Source organism: Colletotrichum abscissum (genome assembly GCF_030869225.1).
Source record: "Colletotrichum abscissum strain IMI 504890 chromosome Unknown Scaffold_1.1, whole genome shotgun sequence".
NCBI lineage: Eukaryota > Fungi > Ascomycota > Sordariomycetes > Glomerellales > Glomerellaceae > Colletotrichum > Colletotrichum abscissum.
Genome location: NW_026849987.1, coordinates 1,818,925 through 1,838,025, shown reverse-complemented (window position 1 = coordinate 1,838,025; position 19,101 = coordinate 1,818,925). Strand labels below are relative to the sequence as shown.

The 19,101-nt window shown below is 47.9% G+C and overlaps 8 protein-coding genes across 8 annotated transcripts; 3 read left to right on the top strand and 5 right to left on the bottom strand.

Moving 5' to 3' along the window:
- Positions 1 to 2,975: 2,975 nt before the first annotated feature.
- Positions 2,976 to 3,399, bottom strand: CABS01_00579 (uncharacterized protein; the record flags this gene model as incomplete). The annotated part of the gene is made up of 2 exons (XM_060533960.1): positions 2,976 to 3,240; positions 3,365 to 3,399. The coding sequence occupies 2 exons, from the start codon at positions 3,397 to 3,399 to the stop codon at positions 2,976 to 2,978; spliced, it is 300 nt and encodes a 99-aa protein (XP_060406474.1).
- A 1,277-nt stretch (positions 3,400 to 4,676) lies between these two features.
- On the bottom strand, positions 4,677 to 5,709 carry CABS01_00578 (uncharacterized protein; the record flags this gene model as incomplete). Its single annotated transcript, XM_060533959.1, has 5 exons — positions 4,677 to 4,711; positions 4,760 to 4,824; positions 4,886 to 5,003; positions 5,068 to 5,443; positions 5,530 to 5,709. The coding sequence occupies 5 exons, from the start codon at positions 5,707 to 5,709 to the stop codon at positions 4,677 to 4,679; spliced, it is 774 nt and encodes a 257-aa protein (XP_060406473.1).
- Positions 5,710 to 7,214: 1,505 nt separating this feature from the next.
- On the top strand, positions 7,215 to 8,758 carry CABS01_00577 (uncharacterized protein; the record flags this gene model as incomplete). The annotated part of the gene is made up of 5 exons (XM_060533958.1): positions 7,215 to 7,442; positions 7,497 to 7,623; positions 7,692 to 7,815; positions 7,926 to 8,383; positions 8,445 to 8,758. The coding sequence occupies 5 exons, from the start codon at positions 7,215 to 7,217 to the stop codon at positions 8,756 to 8,758; spliced, it is 1,251 nt and encodes a 416-aa protein (XP_060406472.1).
- Positions 8,759 to 8,985: 227 nt separating this feature from the next.
- CABS01_00576 (oxidoreductase) lies at positions 8,986 to 10,290 on the bottom strand (the record flags this gene model as incomplete). The annotated part of the gene is made up of 1 exon (XM_060533957.1): positions 8,986 to 10,290. The coding sequence occupies one exon, from the start codon at positions 10,288 to 10,290 to the stop codon at positions 8,986 to 8,988; it is 1,305 nt and encodes a 434-aa protein (XP_060406471.1).
- A 1,248-nt stretch (positions 10,291 to 11,538) lies between these two features.
- On the top strand, positions 11,539 to 13,486 carry CABS01_00575 (major facilitator superfamily transporter; the record flags this gene model as incomplete). The annotated part of the gene is made up of 6 exons (XM_060533956.1): positions 11,539 to 11,792; positions 11,857 to 12,288; positions 12,366 to 12,593; positions 12,652 to 12,913; positions 12,972 to 13,192; positions 13,252 to 13,486. The coding sequence occupies 6 exons, from the start codon at positions 11,539 to 11,541 to the stop codon at positions 13,484 to 13,486; spliced, it is 1,632 nt and encodes a 543-aa protein (XP_060406470.1).
- A 731-nt stretch (positions 13,487 to 14,217) lies between these two features.
- On the bottom strand, positions 14,218 to 15,095 carry CABS01_00574 (cutinase; the record flags this gene model as incomplete). Its single annotated transcript, XM_060533955.1, has 4 exons — positions 14,218 to 14,397; positions 14,458 to 14,537; positions 14,602 to 14,695; positions 14,748 to 15,095. 4 exons carry the CDS (start codon positions 15,093 to 15,095, stop codon positions 14,218 to 14,220), a joined length of 702 nt encoding a protein of 233 aa, XP_060406469.1.
- Positions 15,096 to 16,811: 1,716 nt separating this feature from the next.
- CABS01_00573 (organic hydroperoxide resistance protein) lies at positions 16,812 to 17,501 on the top strand (the record flags this gene model as incomplete). The annotated part of the gene is made up of 1 exon (XM_060533954.1): positions 16,812 to 17,501. The coding sequence occupies one exon, from the start codon at positions 16,812 to 16,814 to the stop codon at positions 17,499 to 17,501; it is 690 nt and encodes a 229-aa protein (XP_060406468.1).
- Positions 17,502 to 18,393: 892 nt separating this feature from the next.
- On the bottom strand, positions 18,394 to 18,734 carry CABS01_00572 (uncharacterized protein; the record flags this gene model as incomplete). Its single annotated transcript, XM_060533953.1, has 2 exons — positions 18,394 to 18,473; positions 18,530 to 18,734. The coding sequence occupies 2 exons, from the start codon at positions 18,732 to 18,734 to the stop codon at positions 18,394 to 18,396; spliced, it is 285 nt and encodes a 94-aa protein (XP_060406467.1).
- Positions 18,735 to 19,101: the final 367 nt, after the last annotated feature.

Sequence of the window (19,101 nt, the reverse complement as noted above, 5' to 3'; positions counted from 1 at the left end):
GATTTTATCCTCTTTTTTTTTATTTTAATTTATTAAAGGTCGTGCTCTAGTTTATACTCGTATTAATAATTATTAACGTATTTAATTTTAATTAAGATATATTTAATCTACGTACTAATTATAATAAATCCGTACTTTTATTACTTAACGAATTTATTAAGGTCTAAGAGATTCTTATTTCTTTTTATTATTTTATTATTATTCTCGTTTTTATTATTTTTAGTAATTATTATTACTTTTTTAAATTATTAGCTATTATACTTACTAAGATCCTCTTTTTTATTTAATATAAAAAGGTAGGTTTTAATAGTTCTTTTTTTTAATAGTAATAATAAACGTTTATATTATTATAGAACGATATAATAATTAGTCTCGGGATCTTTATTAATTACTAATTTTTACTATTTTATATATTTCTAACCTCTTAAGCCTCGTACTTTTTATAATTTCTAAATAGCCTTTTTTTTTAACTTACTTTTTTTAAAATAGTATTTTATAAAAATAGTTAAAAATAAATACTAAGTAGTTTATAAAAGAGCTATATAAGTTATTAAAAACCGTATAAGCCGTTAGGTATAATTAATAAAATTAAGCCCTCTTTTTTATAAAATCGTAGATTTTAAGGATTTATTAAAAATGCTTACTTATTACTTATATATAGTAAGGTTAGATATTTTAAAAATCTTATTTTTTATAGCCTCTTAGTACTCTATTTTATATTTTTTAAATAGTTTTTTTTATAATTTAATTACGGTTAGGTAATTATTATTTATTAGTAATCTTTTTATTACTTAGTTAATTTTTTAAAATTAGTAATTTTACGTTAAGAGCTAGTATAAAAAAAGCCTTTTAGCGGCTTTTTAAAGGATTTTTTTTTTTAAATCTTTATTTTTTTAGCTTTTTTTTAAATTAATAATAACTTTATTAAAAAGTCGTAGGATTATTTTAGAATAGCTGCCTTTTTTTTAAGTTAATTTCTAAGATTTATAATATTCTTAACTCGATATTATTAGGACTTTTAAATCCCCTCCTTTTTTATTAAACCGTCTTTTATATTATATTTTTAAATAATATTTAAGAAGTAATTAAGGGAGCTGTAAAGAGGTTATTTAGATTATAAGTTTAAAGTTATATTTATAAGATCCTCGTAATAATAAATTTTCTTATATATTATAGATTTTTTAGCTTAATAACTCTTATAAAATTACTTTTATTATTAAATAAAAATATTTATATTTAAAGATCCTTTTTTTTAATTATATAGTACTTTTTTATATTATATTATTAAGCTCGTTTATTATACTAATTAATTAAGTAAGTAGTCGTTACGTAAGTATTTTTTTTTATTAATTTAACTAGTTAATTTCTAATTATAGGCTAGTTATAAAAAAGTTATTTAGTAAAAAAGCTATTTAAAACGATAGTAAAAGGCTAGTTATTTAAATAATTTTATTAATTAACGTAGTTTAATATAATAAATATCGACTTTTTATAAATAATAAAGGGCTATAATTACTTAATTTTATATAGTATTTAAAAATTACTTCTTTTTTTATTTACTTTTATAAGGTTAATTAGTACGAATTTCTTATTTTATATAGTATTAAGAGGTCGTCTTTTTTATATAATAAGATACTTTACTAATTTATAATAATAGAACTTAATTATTAATTAGTATTAATATCCTTATTATAAAGTAGTTAGTTCGAACTATAATTAATAAAAAGATTAATTAAACTATATAAATATTTATATAATAAGTATTAAAAAGAGGTTCTAATTATAAGTTAGGCTAGCTATAATAATTATAAATAGGGCTCTTAATTAGCCCCTACGTAGTTAGCTATATGTTATAGTCGAATTAGACTTCTAATCCGATAGTAACGTTAAAAGTCGAGGAAGTTGGGAACGATAGCTATAACCTTTCCGCTAGCTTGCGAGCTTTTTTAATCGTTAATTATCTGTAGCTCTACTCTCTACGTAAATCGGATAGTCTTTAGAATTGGTCTTGACTCGGTTTTCTGAATGAGGAAATTAGTAGCGTAGATGCGGTAGATTCACGTTGGAGCAACGAAGTCCACCTCCACCTCCACTATTACCCACCCCCACCCCACAGTCCGATGCCGATGCACAAGCAGGAATCTGACTACACCATGCCAAAACCTTCCTGACTTTGCAAATTTCACTGCCATGGAACAATGGGGGAAGGGACTGAAAGCACACAGGTCTTCTAGTTGTGTTCGAATTGAATGCGTAATTGCCTCTTTCTCCATTGCACTGCACTCATATCGAACCAAGTAATTACTCACCTCTGACGCTTGTTTGGGCGCTCCTGATCACGTGCTATCTCGTCTCCCTCATACGATACTGTGGTGATGTGTCAACTGATAGGCCTTGCAGCTCTTGAGCTTAGCCCAGTTACTGCCTCAAACAAAGAGGTTTCCATGATTTTGTCTCTTGTTCCGTACCAAGTGTCAAAGACAAGACTATTCGATGAGTGGCAATCATGGAGGTAGAGCTAAATTCTACGAATTGCGTACTAGGCTGTACTATGCGTCTATACTTAGTGGTGCACTGATTGTTATTTTGATCCAAGCTCGAGCGATAGTAGGCCTGGAGGGGCCAATAACTATAAGTTTCCCTCCTTTGTATCGCCTGTTCCCAAAGACATGAAAGCAAGAATTGTAATAGTCTCAGTTAATGTAGGACTGTACCGGGCCCCTAAAACGGTCCGTTCTACACTCTCCCTTTTCTTCGGTTCACTAAAGTGAAGTGAGATGCCAAGCGAATAAACTGCTCAGGCCTTAGTGGCCGAATATAAAGTGTGGCACTATGGCTGAAGTATATACGCTAGCAATAGCTTCGAAGATGGTAGCTGATGTGCAATTCCTGAATAATAAATCTTTAAGCTCCCCGCCCCCCTGACGTATACATCCCACTGCTATCATCCAGCTTACTGGTCTAGCCCAGCCGTACTAGGGCTTGAAGCAGTTGCCCCCATACTTGTTTCCGGTCTGTGGACCGGTGCTGCTGCAGCAAGCGGCGTAGGAAGAGATGAATTGATTCTGGGTAAAAGGTAGCCACTTGAACTCGCAGAGGCCGCCGTTGTTCAGCCAAGTACCTTTACGGTCTTTACCATCCGGACAAGTGACACCATCACCCGTTACACAGCAAGTGTTAGAGAAGGTGTCAGGGTTTGGACCACCAGATCCAGTGCAGTAGCACCGATATTGCGCCTGGTTGAGGATGCAGGTCAGCGTATGTCCGCCTTTGAGATAATCAACTACGAATGATTCCATGAACGCTTGATAATCAAGCTTTTCAACCACAATAATCAAGTCGACGTACATTTGCAACACCTGCTTAGAGGAAGAAAGTGATGGGCGAGGAGAACTTCATGGTGAAGAGGATGCTGGTGGCAATGGATTGGTATCTAGAACATTGGTACATGTAAGTACAACTCCAGTTGCTGAGCGATGTGTGACTTTTAGTTACAACCCCCCTCACCTGAAACAAATAGTCTTCTCTGCGAAGTCTTGGTGGAAACTGTGAGGATACTGATTGTGGAAGGACAACAATACGTTGGAACAATGCCTCTATTCATTCGACTATCAACTTCCGGGCGTTCTGCCTCTCCTATACTACATGGCCGATTTGAGAGCCGCGGTATAGATTGTGCGCTCTGAATTCATTGCTTTCAAAGTATGTAGTCAATATTGGACTTAGTTTTGCCCGTCACCTGGTCAGACCGGCATCGAGAGTTTGACTGCCATTATCCCCAAGTCACCCCAGAAGGTCGTGGCCTTCGTATTGACGGTCTGTTTGGGCTCGTAGAAAAGCCGAATCTGAGAGAATGTATGATCTCACCGGCGCGTCAAAAAGCCGGCTCGGCTACTTTTCGTGTGTTAGCATGCATAATCAGGTCACCCCATAGAACCCTAAGTTGTCTTGGCCCACTTATAGTAGCAAGTGTCAAGCCATGCACTTAATTAGCCTTTACATTGGTGAACCTTCATATCCAATAGCTAACAGGACTATTCCTGTTTTCCGGGGAAGTCCATAGACTAAGGAACTCTAAATGTTCACCGCGATACTTTCGATCGAAAGCTGCATAAGGTAAGGTACCCTTATCAGGTTGCGGACCTCGAAGGATAAAGGCCTAAAGCTTCTTGTGCATATGAACTTGTCACAGCAACACTGCCTAGGGCCTCGTCTCAGAAGGAATCCCAATTTGCTGGCTTCATGTTGTCTTTATGTCCCTGATCACGAACGGCGCGTTCGCTCTCATAAGCCACCGTGATGTCCTGTCTCCTCGTGATCCCTGTAACTCTAGAGCTCGGTCCAGTCTCCGCCCCGACAATACTATCTTGACTACTCCCACCTTCCATGTCAATTCGCGAACCTATAGTTGTCATTGTTTTGCCGACGACGTTTCCGTCCCTTGGAAATGACCGAGACCCGTTCATCTCAATTCCACCCGACTGCAATCCCATTGGGTCACTTTGCTTCTGATATTTTCGATCTGTTGAACTTAGGACGCGTCGCCCAAGAGCCAGTTCTACGAGAGGCCCGAGAATTGGGATGCAGGCAGCAATGATAAGAGTATTGCCCTCTATACTACCGAGATTGTTAGCTGGACATATCTGATTAGAAAAAAATACAAATTTCTTGGTTACTCACATGGTCCACACAACAAGCTCCGCACTGTCATCTAGTCGGTTGTTAGTTAGCACAAAAATGCTTGTGAAGTGTCTCTTACACGTGAAGTCTTCGCTGGCGAGAGATGGTAGTCTTGTACTTTTGTAAATGGAGATGAAGCAAGAGCTGAGGGTTCCGTCAGACATGTCATAATGGAAAATAGACGCATTGAACTTTGGCTCCATACATCGATCCAATCCCAAGAGCAGTACTCAGGATCACTTTCTTCTTGATATTCATCTGAAGCCTCATCAAAACCGTCGCTGGATAAACTGCAAGGTATAAGTCAAGCGCCGCGGAGTATGCTTAATCGGGTTGTAGTCAGCGAAAGCCACGTCGAACGCACCGTAAACTGGACCGAACACTAACCTCCTGTCAATAACGCGACGTTTACAAGAACCCATGGACTCCAACAGCTCTTTTCAGTCACTTTGAAGTCCCATTGAGCGTGAGTAGGGGTGCACTGAGCAAAGAGAATGATGATGCAGAGGGACACCAGCACCAGACACCCGGTCGCCATGCCCCAGAGCAGTACTTGATGCATCCTTCCTGGATTCAATATCCTCACGAGGAGTGCCACGACGGCAAACTTCGGTATAGTGTATGCGAGGACGTTTGGAGGAAATCCTGATATTGTGGATAGGATTGCTGCGGATTGCTGTTCTTGAGAAAGGGTATCCGCATGCCGACCGTTACCGCATCGAATGGCCCAAATTTCTAGAGCTATCGTCGTGTAGCTGAGAAGCTAGCCAAGTTGCGATGTGTCAGCTAAACATTTGGCCATCTTTATTATTCAGGCATTGCTTCTTGGAATGGATTCATTGAACGAACCAGAGAAAGAACAGTAAGGTGATCATCCAAATGGGTTTGTCCAAGAATCTTGATGCGGACAAACAGCCGCATGGCGACGAAAAGAGTGCTGATACCGACAATGATACATATTGCAACAATGATTCCAGTTCCTTTGTTGTCTGTTGAGTAAGACGTTGTAGTCGAATCCGGACTTGTCATCTTGCAGAACTGAGCTCGGTTTGCGGCCAAAAGATAAACTCAGAACGTCCCAGTACTCTCAAAGGTAGGATTCAGACTCACTCCGTCGGAAGTAAAAGTCTGATTCGGACGCGAGACACAAAAGACAATGCTCCAGCGTCTCCGCTAAAGGTTTCTTGCGGTGATATGCGCCAAGAGGCAGTTGGACCAGGCTCGCAGAGTGAGGTGCCGCGGTTGGAAAAACGGTGATCAAGGGGGATCCGGTGGCGACGTCTATCGCCTCATGCAGACGCAAGCACTCTCACCTGAGCCGGCCCATACATCCTTGATCCAAAATTGAAAAGAAGAAGGTCGCTTGACAAGGTACCAATGATCCCAACAACGTTTCAAGGGTTAGGTCAAGTAGACCCGAGGCTTTCGTCCGGGACCAAAGTAACCATAGCCAGTTTGCCATCAATCTCGTGTGGGTGCTGCCGTTGATGATATTGATTGCCTCCTTCAACCAGGAGAGTCTGCTCGGAAGAAAGACATCGTGTTGGTTGGACATTAACCCACGAGGTATTGTGAGCTGTTAGTTGCGCAACATCGGCCCGGACGTGGTGCAGAGTCTCTAGCAGCCCCGCCGAATAGTCCAGGGGTCCCTCGCTCCTCTCCACCCGGCATTGATTCCGTTGCCAATCAGGCGATCGTGTTGAAAGACTCCAGAACCAACAGCAAACAACAACATCTACTGCCTGGTGTCTCCGACTGGGGTTCTCATAGATAGCTCACGCAGCATTTTGAGTGATTTCATATTTCCATGCGCTGACCAAAATTCTAAGTCGAAAGAATCCTCGTTGAATCTTTGCCCCCTCCTCCCGAGCAGTCTCATTGGCTCGAACACTTCCACAAACTAGTTTAGTTCGACAACAAACGTACATTGCGTAAATTCTAGGGATTGGATCTCTGTCGGCGTTGGAACAGGGTCAAGAGCACGACCGTCCAACAAACATACGTACGCCTATGGGTCCTCAGTTCCTGGTGCTGGGGACGGAGTATCAACCAATTATGGACATGCGGTCTGCAAACTCACTGTGCCTATCTCGGACATCTGCTGAAAGTACCTACTATGTATACTTTATCCATGAAACGTTGATAATAAGAGGAAAATTCCTGACATTCACATGCACACCATGTCGCGAACCCATGTTGAATTGACTCTTCGCCCCCTCCGTGTTGTGCGGGGCTTCCATCAACTCATGTGTTCCGCCCTGTACTTCCATATGGTTCCAGACCCATGTCGTTCCCTCGTGCGGATTCGTCACAAGTAGAAGGTGCCTCTTCAGTTTGCTGTGCAGGATAATTTGTACTCGATATATCTGCGTGGCTAACAAGTGTGTCCAGCAAGCCTTATAATTTGCCCCTTTAGCCCTCCACTCTCCTTCGATTTCTCGATTCTTTCCACCCCTCGAGTGATACCTAAATTCACCTCTCTATTGCACCATAATTTTGACATCTGAACTTATTGGCCTGCATATTTGGTTATCATGGGCTCTATCCCAAGCGAGATACCTCGCGAGGTTGACATATCTGTTGCCTTGGCCGCGTGCGACCTTCCAAGCGTGAATCAACACGTGAAGAATATTGCCAATCTTACCAGCGCAGTTGCTGGGGGTGATAACACTGCACGCCTGAGCATGCTGCAGAGCGCTCGTTTGTTGGTACATGCATTGGAGACACCGCGGGAGACCATGATTAAGCACTGCTGGGCGCAAGTAAGATGGCCTTCTTCTTGAACTTCAACGCACTCGCTAAATATCGCCAACCAGCCAGCCGCTTTCACAGCCCTGACATACGCAGTTGACTCGGGTCTCTTTGCTCTGTTATCACAGAGCCAAAAGTCTCAAAACGTGTCTGATCTAGCTCTGAAACTAGGACACGATCCTGCCCTATTGGGTGTGTCATCTCCCGCAGGACGTTACTCCCTCACCGAGTCTATACTGACTCCTTTTCTCGTACTGCAGGACGAATAATGCGACATCTCGGCGCGATGCTTTACATCACTGAGACTGGACCAGACGAATACAAGTCAACAAACTTCTCGGATGCGCTCACAATCACCAGCATGGGCGCTGGCTACCCGTGTGTGTAAGTGATCTATACCTCCCGATTATCCAACCCACTCAAAAACAAGCTATATTCTTTTGCGCGTGCCTTTCTATGAATCTACAATGTAAGCTGACCCTTGTCATCGTCAGCGCCGGAGCCTGTATGGAGTCCCTAGCCAAATTCCACGAGTTCGCTAAGAAGACCAACTACCGCGAGCCCAACGATGTCTTCAACGGACCCCTACAATACGGATACAACACCAAACTCGACTGCTTCAGCTGGCTCGCAGCACGCCATCCTTACGAGATGCAATTCGCACAGCACATGGGCGCATACCGGCAAGGCCGACCGAGCTGGATGGATGAAGGCATTTACCCCGTGAAACACCGGTTGCTCGACGGCTTTGACGACTCTCAAGATAACGTGCTCCTTGTTGACGTCGGAGGAAGCTTTGGCCATGACATTGATGAGTTCCGCAGAAAGCATCCCGAGGCCCCTGGTAGGCTTGTGGTCCAGGATCTTCCAACCGTTATCAATCAGATTGAGAAACTGGACGAAAAGATCGAGAGGATGGGACATGACTTCTTCACTGAGCAGCCGATCAAAGGTGAGAACGCATATTTTCCCTGTTGTACAAGATATCCAAGACTAATGCGCTCCGCACTCAGGTGCCCGAGCCTATTACATGCATTCGGTCCTTCATGACTGGCCGGACAAAAAGTGTGAAGAGATTCTTGCGCGGACTACAGCTGCGATGAAGCCTGGATACAGCAGGTTGTTGGTTAATGAGAACTGCATCCCCGACACCGGTGCCGACTGGCAGAACACTGGCCAGGATATCATGATGTTGACGCTAGTCAGTAGCAAGGAGCGTACTCGGGTGGAGTGGCAGAGTCTCCTAGAGAAGGCTGGTTTGAGAATCTTAGGTATCTATGGTGGCGGCAATGGCGTCGAAAGTTTGATAGAATGTGAGTTAGCGTAGCATGATCAAAGAGCGTCAAGAGCGTTGTCGTATCAATTGATGCTCCACGTTGGCTGTCTCACACCGATAGTTAGGTCGTTCGGTTATCGGGTCCCTGTAGATGACATTGTGATGAAGACTCAAAGGAGTGTCACTGCTCATATGTGTATCTATTCGTGGTTCATTCTATCCTACTGCGTTGCATAATTATCATAAAATTGAACCATTGGCCTTCATACATGCGTTACTCATTTCTCGGGCACCACCAGGATGTCGTCGACATTGACAGCTTGTCCAGTTGCCAGTGACCGATTGGCAGCAATACCAGTCAAGATTGATGCGGCACCATCAATGTGACTAGCCGCCCGCATGTACTCATCAGACACTGGCTCACCAAACAGGTCCGCAAGCAGAACGAGATCTCCACCGCCATGAGCACCCTTGGCCTCACCGAGATCGATCTCCTGAGGCGGTCCGAAGAGCGGCCGAAGCAGCATCGTCCGTTTCTCAATCGCGCCCTCCAAAGCTTGGCTACCTCCAGAGTTCACGTAGCTCTTCTCCACAACCTCGACCTCGAGACGACCACCAGTACCATTGAAGTTGACGCGGAAGCCCTCCCACGGCGCGTATGCTGTGAGAGAGTATGTCATTACCGCGCCGTTGCGGTATCGGATAAGCAGGTTCATCGTGTCCTCGATGCTGATACCATCGCCAAACACGCTCTGGTCTCTGTAGTAACTATCCTCGTGCTCTGCGTCGAGGTACATGGCCTTGAGCTGCGGGTTCTGATCCAGTTGCAGTGCAAAGGGATCCTCTTTGGCTGCTTCGCTCCCGTGAGCCCTGGTATAAAACTTCGTCACGCCCCTCGCCTCAGCGTTTTCTCGTCCGTAGAACTTGAGGTCACCCTGGGCATACACCGTCTGCGGCCGCGTCTGAAGCCAAAAATTGACCAAGTCAAAGTGGTGCGTCGACTTGTGCACAAGGAGGCCGCCCGAGTTGCGCTTGTCGCGATGCCAGCGGCGGAAATAGTCGGCGCCATGGTTCTCGTTGAGCATCCACTCAAAGTGCACGCTCGTCACCTTGCCAATGGCGCCTGACTTAATAATCTCAAATATCTTTGTGTTGTGTGGCGCGTAGCGGTAGTTGAACGTTACGCGCACCTTTTGGCCTGTTCGTTCGACTGCCGAGAAGATCTCCCTGCACCGCGGCGCGTCGATGGTCATTGGCTTCTCGGTGACGACGTTGCAGCCTAGCTCCATTGCTCTGACGATGTAGATGTTGTGTGTGCGGTCCATGGTTGTGACAATGACCTCGTCCGGCTTGGTGTCTTTGATCATCTGGTCAAAGTTGGCTGCGATGTAGGTCGGGACCTCGCCGTGGCCGAGTTCTTTCAATCTTGAGTTGGCATAGTTCATGCGCGTCTGGTTCGTGTCGCAGAGACCGACGATGACTGAAGTGCTGCTGTAGTCCTTTGCGATGGCTGTGTAGAAGAAGCCCGATCGGCCGCCGGTGCCTACGATGGCATAACGCTTCTTTTGCGTTGACTCGCCCATTGTAGAGGTCGGTTGTGTGCTTAGGTCGTGTCGATGGCTTGAAAGTGGTCGGGTATGAGAACGTCCAGTGCAAGGAAGCGTCAGATTCGAGTACACTGCGGAGTCCTTTGTTAAACGATGAATTGTAATGGGCACGGCGAGTTTATTGAGAGACACACGCCCGCGTTATCGGAGTCGTCAATCGTCATGACTTCGGCAGATGGCACTCAAAATCCGCAAGATCTCATGCAATCGACGGCCCCCGTCAGGGATCCTACTCGGGATCAGATACCCCAAATGCCCGAATTTAGCCAAAATGGCAACCCGTTTCTGGGCGCGGGGGTTTGAATGCCCGACTCATGGACCAGTCACTCGACGCTCACGATCCCCACACTGCGGAGAGAAGATGTAGCGGAACGCGGGGGCTCTCCGCTTCAAATGTCGGAAATGTCGGGGATACTGGGGTAAACCGAGGACTAGACATCTGGAAGGAGTAGCGTGCGGAGAGAGTTTGGGGAAGAAGTGGGAACAAGTGCAACGTCAGCCCAGAGGAACCCCCTTGTTGTGTTCTCTCAACTTGGCTATTCCAGCCACCCGCTCGTACGTAGTAAACGGTAGATCGTTACCCCAGACTCTTTGGCACTAAGCCTGGATTTGCCTGGCATGGTTGCGCACGACTCGTAAGGTCAACGACGGCCCTCAGGCGTTGAGCTGGGACTTGATTCGACAGAGACCCCTGATGTCTCGGCTTCGCAAATAGCCTGGAGTTTTCCCTCCAATGAGAAGCATTATTCAAAATTGGACTGGGGGTGTTTCCGAGGGATCTCTTGGGTTCTGTCAAGCACCCGGCAAGCAATCTTGGCAACGTGCCATCCGACTTGGAGGGCAGACTTAATCTCCGGGTATTAGCAAAGAAGACCAACAGAGACCATGCGATGGGCACACGCAACACGGGAGTCAGGTGTTGCCAAGGTAGATCGATGTTGAGCCTCCACGCTCGGCTTTGCCGTTCGCCTCCGGCTGAGAGGAAACCGGTTATTGGGGGCGGACAAGGGGCCATGTTGCATGAGGGTATATGACGGATAAGATGAACGAGCCCGAACCACATCGCTGGGTTTCCGCTACTCTCCTTCTTTCCATCAGGGTGCTGCAGTGTCATTTTCGAAAGGTGTGCTCGACATCTGTACCACTCGCACGGTACTAGCACGTCGTTCTTGAACTTCAACGACACCTATCAGGGCCATCTTTGTGCGCTATCAACGATCCATCATGGCTTCTCAAACTCCAGCCGAGGAGCGGGCCGGCGGTCCTGCCGTCGACGCGATTGAGCCCATCCCCGAACCATCAGCACCGGCGAACACGGTCCAAGAAAAGGCGGCAAAGTTCCTCGCAGAGCACGGAGGCGGTGACACGACTTTTACATACGAGGAAGAGCAAGCCGTTCTGAAGCGGATCAACTTTCGCATTCTTCCCTTGATTCTCGGAGCGTATTTCTTTCAGCAGATGGACAAGAGTTCCCTTAGGTGAGTGAAACCCGCATCCAGGACGGCAGACATAACTGGATCGCTGATGGATCGACTCCGACAGTTATGTTTCCATCTTCGGCATCAAGGAAGACGCACACCTCGTCGGCAAGCAGTACTCCTGGCTCGGTTCTATCTTGTACATCGCTCAACTCGTCATGCAACCCGTCGCTGCTTGGATCCTCGTCAAACTCCCCAACGGAAAAGTCATCGCTGCTGCCATCTTCCTTTGGGGCTCTTCACTGGCCATCATGTCTTCCTGCACCGACTTCAAATCACTCCTCGGCTTGAGATTCATGCTCGGGTCCTTCGAAGCAATGATCGCGCCGTCGTGCTTGGCTGTTACGACCACCTGGTGGAGAAGAAGCGAGCAGACACTTGTCACTAGTTCGTGGAACGCCATGAACGGTGTAACATTCATCGTCGGAAGTCTCTTCACCTATGGTCTAGGCCACATTAACAGCGATAAGCTCTACAAGTACCAGATCATCTTTCTGTAAGTCATGGACCAACGGTGTTGAGGCGGGCAATATTGACGTTGGAAATGCGTTGCTAATGCTGTGCGTGACATAGGTTCTGCGGCTTGCTCACCGTCACCTACTCCGCCGTTGTTCTCATCTTCATGCCCGACTCGCCAATGTCTGCCAAGTACCTGACCGAGAGAGAAAAGGTCATCGCCGTTGAGAGACTACGTGCGAACCAGATGGGTATTCAGTCTGGAGTCTGGCGCTGGGACCACGTCTGGGAGACATTCCTTGACTTGAAGACATGGTGCTGGTTTATTCTCATCATCGCCATTTCGTACGTTCCTCGGACCACCTTCGACTGACACTGCTGTAATATTAACAATTTTGTACAGCATCGCCAGTGGTGGAATCTCGACCTTTGGTAACTTGATCGTTCAGTCATTTGGATACAGCAGTTTCACTACCATCCTGTTCAACATTCCGTTTGGAGCCATCCAGATCATCGCCATCATGGGAAGCGGCTGGATTGCCACTCGGATCCAAAAGAAGGGCATTGTCATTGCAGGCGTGGCAATCATCCCTGCAATCGGTACCGTCCTGATGCTTACCGTACCGCGTGAGCACAAGGGCGTCTTGCTGTTCGGATACTACTTGGTAAGGGTCCAGTTGATGATACTGCTAGCTGCACAACGTACTGACTTGAGACACTTAGGTCTCTGCATTGGCTGCCATCACGCCTCTCATCTTCACATGGCAGGCACAAAATACCGCCGGTGACACCAAGAAGAAGACTACATCTGCTGTTGTCTTCATCGGGATGTGCACAGGCAACATCATTGGACCGCTGTTATATTCCGTTGATGACGCCCCGGTGTACCGTCCCGGTCTGATTTCCAACCTTATCATGTTCGTCCTCGTTGCAATCATGGGAGCGTAAGTGGCCACATCCCTCCTTTCTCCTCTCGCATAAAGTTGACTGACTGGTTGTTCAGCCTGATTCCTCTTTACCTCAAGTACCTCAACGTTCAGCACGCCAAGCGTCGTGAAGCACTCGGCAAGAGCACACTGATCGTCGACGAGTCGATGATGCGCAACAAGGATAAGCAGGAGGGCAAGGCGGTCGAGATCGAAGAGGACCCCCAACCTCAACACCGTGCCATTGAGGAAGACCACGGCCTGCAGGACATGACGGATCTAAAGAACGAGGATTTCATCTTTGTGTACTAGAAAGTGGAAGACATACCGTCGTGTGACGGAGCACTTGTCTGTATATCGATTTTGAGAGGCAAAACACCTACCATCATGATACCTGTCCAGTTGAGTGTGTCTTAATCTTATGAAAGGAATGAGTCGAGGGCTTGGGTGCAAGCCACGGCGAGGTGGCTGTGGCTGTTTATGGCTTCTTATCGCTTATGGCCGGTTATCTTATCGCCAGGCCGGCACCTTCCAATTGGTAAGATACCTAGGTAAGACCATTTTTCGGTGTGTACGGTGAGACTTTTGTCAATCGTAGCTGGCCGGTGCACGGATGCTTCTCACCACCAGCCCGCTTCCGTATTCGGCTAGTAGGCAGGTGTGACAGCCCCACTCTGCTTTTCCACGGCCGACCCACTTCTCTCGGTGACGAAACGAGCACGGACGACAAATGTTCCAGTTCCTTGAGAATTAATCTTTTCGTTTATTCAAGTTGTTTTGGCTCAAAGGCCTCTGCTGATATCAGGAGAAAGGAAAACGCTACGGCTAGTGTGTCTTTTTGCCTCCACCACGAAACGCCATGCGTCGATCATCAAGACCGGACTGAAAATGCTACTGCAGCAGAAAGAAGAAAAAAAGAAGTTTATCGTCAAGAATCGTGAAAGCATTACCTCCTCGTCTCCATCAAAAGTCATTCTAGTTGCCCGAGTCGCCAGCTCCTCGAGTTCTGGATGCGATTATCGCCATTTCATTGCTTCAGACCTTTACTTGGTCTGCTGCACGATGAATGAAGATGCCTGGGCTACGTAGTCCTGCTTCGAGAAGTAGCCGAGATGGACGGTCAAGTTCTGGCCCGAGGCGCAGAAGAGATCCGTGTCATCACAGAATGATGCGAACTTGCTCGTCAGGGTCTGGCATGGGCCGAGATCCATACGAGGGAAGATCTGTGATGCAATGTTTAGTCACGCGAGAGCGGAGATAAGATCGAGGTCTGAAGGACATACGCCGTTCTTCTTTGAGGTTCCCTTGGCGAAGGGCTGGCCGGCGATGAAGGTTGGGTCACCGAACAAGACGACGGCAGCGACTATTGAGCCATGTCAGCAAACTGGCCATGACCATCACACGGCATCAAAGGTCTATAAACTTACTCTTGCTTCCGACCATGGGTGCCTGGGCAACAGTCGTGTTGAAGTTCGGGCCATCCGTGGTACCGCAAAGAGTGTCCAGCGACACTTGTGCGCCCTGCGACATGTCAGACGCGACGCCGAGCCTTCACTTCACGAGAAAGACATACCTGAGAGTATCCCATCAGAACGAGCTTCGACTGGGGGCACTGCTGCGCCTGTTGATTGAGAAGAGTCGTCATGTTCATCACACCAGCCGACACGGAAGGCGGATACGGGTCGAGTTGTGCCGGGTACACCAATGGCGTAATGACGGAGCCGGGAATCTGCATCGACGCGTTCATGGCAATATTGCCTAACAAACCGGCGCCCTGCGCCTCGAGACTGCCACGGGCGACGATGATGTTGACCGGTGCACAAGCAGCTGGAGGGCCTGGTGGGGGAGGCTGCTGTTGAGGCAAGGCCAGAACCATGGGGACGAGGGCGGCAAGCGCCGACAGACTACTTTGAGGCTGCATCTTTTCGACTGCGAGATGTTGTTCTTTCCGGAGTAGGTGGACCACAACAGAATGTGAAAGATGTCCGTGTGTTTTATTGGAAGAACCAAAGTCGAGAACGAAATCTGAATGGAGTAAAAAGGTTCGCTGGCCCGATCCGTCCAAGTTCGTGGGGTCATGACCGTCTTCTTGTACTGACCTCCATCCAGAGTCTGGGACGAGAGAGAACGACACGTCCCTCGGCATCTCGAGAGGAGTGGGCCACCACCACACCCTCCATGTGCTGAAATGGGGGTTTTGACATCCGCTGCCAGAGCCTCTTTTGGAATCTCTGATATCACAGACATGCAGAAGAAAAAAGGATGATCCCTGTCTGGGGTTGGGTGATTTGCCTGTTGGCAGGCGCCCTTCTCTTCCCGAGAACACCCTTGACGTGCTCACCCACGTCCGAGCCACTCACGAAGAACCCCTGGAGAACTTCAGCGCGACTTTGTCCCGAGTTGGTGTGGATTTGCAACCTTTCCCCGATCGGGGCATCGTGTGAGAAGAGACTGGGGGATGGGGGGATTTGGGCATTGGGGGAGGGCAGGAGAGCGGCCAGTGCCATCTTGCCGCAGAGCCGGAAACACGCACGAGATGGGATGAAACTATTCCCAGAATACTGCGCCGGCTGGCATACCTACTGACACACTCATACACACACACACACACGACTACTACCTTACTCACACAAATCAAACTGACTTGCGTTCTCTCTTTCGCATACAGACACACGCAAACGCACACACACACACACACACACACACACACGACAAAAGTACACACGAACCTTTGTTTACAAATATCTGAACATGTCATGTGGGAGCCGACAAATCATTGTACACGAACACCACCAATTGGCTGGGCTTCATGTTTTTTGCCTCTCGGCTGCATATATGGGGCGTATGTACTGAAATGCAGCAGTCAGTAGCAGCGACCGCGGCACAACAAAAAGTCTGATTCTCAACATGAACGGCAGGAGAAGAGCAAGTCCCCATCTCCCAGATAACACCCTACGCATCAGGAGACTCTCGCTACTTGCTTCTCATTTCTGTCTTCGTCTCCATTACTTCGTGAACAAGGCGACTGTCAGGATATACAGTGAAAAGAGCTCTACAAAAGGTGCATGTCGTGAAATTAGCATGAATCATGTCCTCGTACATTAACAGGGTTGAAATGAACTTGTCCGATCACTCTCTTGGAAACTGCTTCTACGTGGCTTCTATCGATGTTCGGAGTTGCGGTAGAACCTCGCCCTTGTCTCGAGACTATTTGAGTTGATGGCTCTGACAACCAATGTACCTGAGCTACTTGGCGTGAACGGAAACAGATATTGTGCTAACATACCTTAGATACTATGTTGGAAACGTCCATGTTTGTCACTCGCAATTCTTTGGTTTGGAAAGCCCCAGATGAGTCAGCTTCAGGACTTTGTGGTCCGTTAGGGGGGCTTGAGATGCTCGACCTGTGGTGCCTTATCCAATACGTCACCGGTGACCGGTACATTCTCAAGACGATCCAGAGCTAAGCTCCAAATGCGAGAAGCTATAAGGTCAACAAAAAAGCTTGCAAAGCTACCGAGCTCTCTCTGTTCAAACCCAGTCACATTACTCAATTCACCTCAATTCTGTATCCTTCATATTCCTTGCTTAAAATTGTGTAGCTCTCAGCACTCGATAGACCATCCATCCGCAAAAAATGTCGGCCTCGATTCGCTCCCTCAGACTGGCGCAGCGCGCACCGCAGATCCTCTCCCGCGGTCCGGCCGCAGCCCGCATCACGCCACCAGCACACCGACAAACCCGTCTCCTCAACACCGAAACCGCACCAATCCTCTACTCCGCCCACGCCAAAGTCGTCGGCGCACGAACGGGCCACGTCCAGGGCGACGACCTCGTCGTCGACCTGACCATGGCCAAGGCCCTCGGCGGCGCCGGCGACAAGGGCAAAACCAACCCGGAAGAGCTCTTCGCCGCGGGCTACGGCGCCTGCTTCCAGAGCGCGATGAACGCTTCGGCGGCGAGCTTGGGGGTGACGATGCCCAAGAAGCCCGAGGACAGCGTCGTGGATGCGACTGTGCATCTCGTGGGCGATATGAAGAAGCTTGATATGGGACTCAGGGTGAATTTGAAGGTTCGGGTCAAGGGTCTGAGCGACGAGGAGGTGCACAAGGTTGTGCAGAGGGCGGAGGAGGTTTGTCCGTATAGTCGGGCTACGAGGGGTAACGTCGCTACGACGATTGAGGTTGTTGGGTTTGAGGATGGGGGAAATGCTGGTGGTGAGGCCAAGGGAGGGAAGAAGGGTGATGGTAAGGCGGGCGAGAAGAAGAAGGGCGGTTCGGACAAGATGTCTGGTGTTGAGCCCAAGGGACACAGCGATTATCAGTGAGGATGAAGTCCCATTGCGTGTGTAGTACTACCTGTATTATTTCCGATGGCATGATGCGCAGATCATAGAGGAATGGAAGCGTATGCAATTCAGTGTTCGCACTGCAAAACATAAGTAGACTGCACTGAGAGCCCCACCCGTAGACCGCCTTAGGGGCTTAGTTCGCTTAGTCTTGTCCTTCACTTGGAGTAAGGTAACTTCAGAAAGGCTGGCTAGCTGGGACTCGGAGTACGGGTATGAGCTGAAAAGAAAAGTGAAGCAATGCTCGTGGGATCTTGTCTTTCTCCATGCTTTGGTCATCTGAAGGGCGAATGCGGCCTCAAGCGCTGCCAATACACCCGGTTCCGGAACAGGCCCCACTCCGGGCATAAGTGGAACCCGGATAGCCCGCCTCGATAGGTCCGTAAATGCCGGCGTTGATCCGGTGCGGGGCAGGATGGGAGCTGAGGACGGGATGAACGGAGCAGAGGACCTGGAGTGCCTGTCAGTGAGCTCCCGTCAGGGCAGAGGACCAGTGAGGTCAAGCCAATTGAAGGCACTTTACATGCCTGCCATGTCCTGGACGTTCCAACACTTTGGTGAGGGACGAGGAGCTTTAGGTGGCAGTGTGGGGTCTGTGTGGATTACATAATGCGGTAGTAGGGTTGGCTGCCCTACGGAGCTCAACCACTAAAACTTCCCCTCCAGGCGCGTTGCAGTTGGAGGAAGGAAGTTTCATCACCAACATCTCTCACCAAGGAAGAGTAAGTACTGCGCCCCTCCCCTGCCCGCCACGCCCATCGCGATGTCGTCAGCGCCAATTCCGCGAGGGATTGAAGAGCTTTCGGCAAGCAATTGGCAGGGTTGATATTTGCGCGCAATGCGAATCCATCACTAACATATCGCAGCTTCGTCATTCAAGATGAGAGCTAAGTGGAGAAAGAAGCGCGTGCGTCGTCTCAAGCGTAAGAGAAGAAAGATGAGGGCTCGCTCGTAAGTTTACCAATCGATATCATTGATGCGAGGATTGTGGTCTGACAGAAACACAGCAAATAAACAACTCGCCCCCCCTCCCCTCGACCTGACCATCTTTTGAGATGACGGTAAACAACTCACGCGACTCGCCAAAACGGATATGCGATGGCCAGCATTCGTCACCAGCGACTCAGTCTGTCTCGGCTCGCTCGAGACTTCTACATTCACACTACGGATTGGAACTAGGGGACTTGGGGTCATGATTTGAACGGCGCGCATGTCTGGAGACGCATTGAGAATTCGACGAAGAATGGAAACCCCGACAATATGATCGGTCGAGATGACGATATGATGAGGACGCGGTGTTTATGGAACAAGGCCGCAGGAAGCATGATGTCTTGACGCAACGCGGATTTGGAACTGGGATCAGGACTTGCACGACAATTGAAAGGCAGATAATTGCTTCCTCACAAAATCAAAAAGTGAATTAAAAACTCCAAAACAAAAGTCCCTATCTGAGTGACTGTGAACTGAATAAGACATCGTTTGATCTTGTGCATCGCTTTGCTTCAATTGCAGCGTCTGCAAGCTCAACCCACCTAATTTCTTCAATTTCATCCTGTCAGTTTGAGTGCGACAACCGAGC